A 4,244-nucleotide genomic window follows, 5' to 3' on the forward strand; every position below is an offset into this window, starting at 1 on the left:
GGGTTTGAACTGCCAACCTTCAGGTTAGCAGTCAGGTGCCTTAGGCACTATGCTACCAGAGCTCCCATGCTTCTATTTCTATATCCAAATTAATTTGACTGTGGGAAGTCTTTGGTATTTTTAAATATAGCACATCTTTAAAACAGTTTCTATAATGACTTCAATTTGTTTTTCACATCTGAAGATAAATGCTTCGATACCCAATTCTATGGATGGGAATATAAATTGGAATGACATTGTTTGGACGGCAATTTGATAATAATGCAGAATCCATGATTTTGATAAGTATTCTTTTGACAAAATTCTAGGACTAAATAATCATGGCACATGAAAACATATTACTATAAAAATTAATTGTGGTATATTTGTAATAGAAAAAGATTGGAAGCAACATAAATAATAGGAGACTAACTGAATAAATAATATACATCTATACAATGGAATACTCTTTAGTTATTAAAAAGGAAAACAGCAAATGTTTATTAAGTAAATAGCAATTTCACATGAACAGAGCTTAGAAACCTAGAGGACAGACTGAAAACAAAATTCTCAGAAAAGCAGCCTATCTGCTGAGTTAACAACAATTTGCATTGATTTAAACTGCCCACCAGCCACTCCTCGGAAGGAAGATGGGGCAATCTACTTCCGTAATGATACTACCTTGGAAACCCAAGGAGGGGTCGCTATGAGTTGCATCCGACTCGACGGCACATAACAACAACGAAGATTAATTTTAATAAATACATATAGTGAATTACAATTTTATACTAACTAGTGCCTAAGGCATCTGACTGCTAACCAGAAGGCTGGTGCTTCAAATCCACCAGCCACTCCTCCGAAGGAAAACTGGGCAATCTACTTCCATGGAGACACCGCCTTGGAAACCCAAAGAGGGCCGCTATGAGTCAGAAATGACTCGACAGCAGTATTATGTATGTATGTGACAGATACTATGCTTTACATACACTTGTACATTTAATCCTCACATCATTCTCAAGAGGAAGGTCTTATTGTTATGATCCATATTGCACAGCTGTAGAAACCACGGCTGGAAGAGCTTGTTGGAGATCATGAAGGAAGTAAGTTTTGAAGATAAAATCTGAACTCAGGTCTGCGAGATCCCTAAGCCCATGCTCAAAACTATCATTCCATACAGCAGTTTTCCTCCTATTTTGGTTGTAAAGAATAATCATTAAGTAGACAAAGCCTATGACATGTTTAAGGATTTAATAACATCTAATTCAACTAACCTGAATTACATCTAATTCAATTGACCTGAAATGCTGAAAAAGCACAGAATACTCATGACCCAAATATTTCCAAGTAGAACAAAAAAAAAGGAATTATCAAAACTCTGCAATATTTCAGTGACTCAAAATCAGATATAAATGTGGGTGGACTAAAGTTCTAACCATGTAAGTTTTTGGTGGAGAGGGGTACAGACATGGTAAGTGGGGGATGAGACCATGAGCACCAGGATTCTCCTGGCTCAAACTAAATGGGAGATTCCTGCCATAGGCTCACCTGTGCATCCCAGCTAGTTACAGGACTCAGCATTATCCACACTGATATTTAAGCTAGAAAACTGTCACTGTATGACACCACACTACAGATGGGCAGCAAGATATATGAATTAAACAACTGGGCTTCCAGAACTCCCCATGGCCAATTAACTGGCAAGCTTGCCCCATCATTTCATTAACCACATTAATAATATAATTTTTCATTGAATGCTTTTGAAATATATTTACTCCATTTCTGTTAAGGTGGGAGTTTAATAGCTACTACCCTCTTCTAGGCAATTATCCAAATCTGGTGTCACAATTTACATATACACTTACATCAGCAGAATTGATACTGTTCCTTGAGCCTGAGGTACTTGCAATCCAATGGCCATATCCATTTTCTGGTCCATCCACATTAATGTCTGCCAGGTGCTGCTGCAGTGCTTAAACAAGAAAAAAAAAAAAAAAAAAAAGATGTGAAATACCAATCCCCTTTGAAAACATTCATTACCAGAGAAGTATAATAAACATGTCATAGCTGAGGGATAAAGGATCCAAGGACATAATCATAAGTGTTTCTTTCTGTACCTGTATGAACATGTAAAAGACCTAGGCTACAGAAAGCCTTTCTCTTTCACTCCTCCTTTCTCCCTTCCTTCTACAGCCCCTTTTACACAAATCATTTGTTGTTAGTTGGTGTGGAGGTGATTGTGACTCATGGTAATCTTATGTGTACAGAGCAGAACTGATCCATAGGATTCTCAAGGCTATGACCTTTCAGAAGTAGATGGCCAGGCCTGTCTTCTGAGGCACTGATGAGTGGGTTCAAACTGCCAACCATTCATCTAGTATTGCTGTTGTTGTGAGGTGCTGTAAAGTCAGCTCCAACTCATAGTAACCCTACGTATAACAGAACAAAACAATGCTCAGTCCTGTACCATCTTCACAATCTTTGCTGTGCTTGAGCCCATTGTTCTGGTTACCGAGTGCCACTCTGACAAGAATATACCACAAATAGGATGGCCTCAACAAACAGGAGTTTATTCTCTTACAGTTCAGGAGGCTAGAAGTCCAAGTTCAGAGTGCCAGGCTCTAGGGGCTGAGTGAAAGCCCCTCAACCTTGGGCTTCAGCTCTGCCTTTGCCTCCCAGCTCATGGAAGCTGGAGGCATCTCTTCACTCAGGCAGCTACTGTGTACTGAGGCTGACAAGCCTAAGGTTGACAAGTAAAAAGGCACAGTCCCGACGTTACCAAACCACGTGGCAGGCCATTAATTTAAGTCCACTGGAAGTCCCAAGGTTGGCAAGCATGGCAGGCTGCTGAATGACAAGGCTACATGCAGGCTCCAAGCATGCCATATGCTAGAGACCATTGTCCAAGGCTTCTCCTTATATACAGGAAGTAGATCACACACAACCCTAGCATAGCTACTCAGTTGCTCGTAGTAGATCCACTGGAGTTGATCATCAGTCTCATCATGGAGAATACTACATCCAGCTGCCCAGCCACTCAACCAAGGCCAGCCAAGTTGACACATAAACTTAACTACCACACCCATAATTGCAGCCACTGAGTCTACCCCTCTTGTTGAGCATCTTCTCCTTTTTCACTGACCTGCTGTTACACCAAGCATGATATCCTTCTGTCCTCTCTTCTGATAACATGACCAAAGCATGTGAGATGAAATCTGGCTATTCTTGTGTCTAAGGAGCATTCTGGCTATACTTAGTCTAAGACAGATTTGTTTGTTCTTTTGGCCAAAAAAAAAAGAAAAAAAAAAAGCCTCCAAACTCATTGCCATCAAGTTGACTCCAACTCATAGTGACCCCTATTGGGTTTCCAAGGCTATAAATCTTTACAAAAACAGCCTGTTTCATGTTTCTTCCACAAAGCAGCTGGTGGGTTCAAACCATCAACCTTTTGGTTAGCAGTCAAATGCCTTCACCACTGTACCCACCAGAGCTCCTTCTCTTTCTTCTGGGAAGTCCATGGTACTTTCAGTATTCTTGGCCAATACCACAATTCAAATGCATCAGTTCTTCTCAGATAGTCCTTCCTCACTGCCCAGCTTTCACATGCATACGAGTCTACTGACAATACAATAGCTTGGGCCAGGCACATCTTATTCCTCAAGACATCTTTGCTCTTTAACACTTTGCACTTTAACACTTTAAAGAGGTCTTTTGCAGCAGATTTGCCCAGTCCAGTATGCCATCTGATTTCATGACTGCTGCCTCCATGGACATTGATTGTAGATTCCTGTAAAATGAAATCCCTGATAACTTCAATCTTTTTTTCTCCATTTATTGTGATGTTGTTTATTGGTCCAACTGTGAGGATTTCTGTTTTATGCTGAGGTATAATTCATACTGAAGGCCACAGTCTTTAATCTTCAGCAATAAGCGTTTAGGTAGCACTTGAGCATTTAACCATTCGCATCACCCAAAGCCTACAAAAACTAAAAACTCACTGCCTTGGAGTCAGATCTGACTCATAGCAACCCTCCTTGGATTTCCGAGGCAGTATCACTACAGAAGGAGATCACCCAATCTTCCTTCCGAGGAGTGGCTGGTGGGTTTCAATTGCCAGCCTTCTGGTTAGCAGTCAAATGCCTTAGGCACTATGACACCAGAGCTCCCCAGAGACCTACGTAGGTACCTGAAGTCACTATAAACCAAAACCAAACTCACTGCCATCGAGTACAGCGACCCCTCCCTGGGTTTCCAAGGCAGTATCACTA

The 4,244-nt window shown here is 40.9% G+C and overlaps 1 protein-coding gene across 1 annotated transcript in view; it reads right to left on the reverse strand.

The window, feature by feature from the left end:
• The window catches only part of TBC1D23 (TBC1 domain family member 23), a 110,441-nt gene that overhangs the window by 19,227 nt on the left and 86,970 nt on the right, over positions 1-4,244 (reverse strand). Inside the window, 1 exon segment of the mRNA XM_007945787.2 lies at positions 1,842-1,948. Coding sequence (XP_007943978.2) covers positions 1,842-1,948 — 107 coding nt within the window.

Source organism: Orycteropus afer, unplaced genomic scaffold, assembly GCF_000298275.1.
Source record: "Orycteropus afer afer isolate SDZICR_OR568_19922 unplaced genomic scaffold, OryAfe1.0 scaffold00143, whole genome shotgun sequence".
NCBI classification, from domain to species: Eukaryota; Metazoa; Chordata; class Mammalia; order Tubulidentata; family Orycteropodidae; genus Orycteropus; species Orycteropus afer.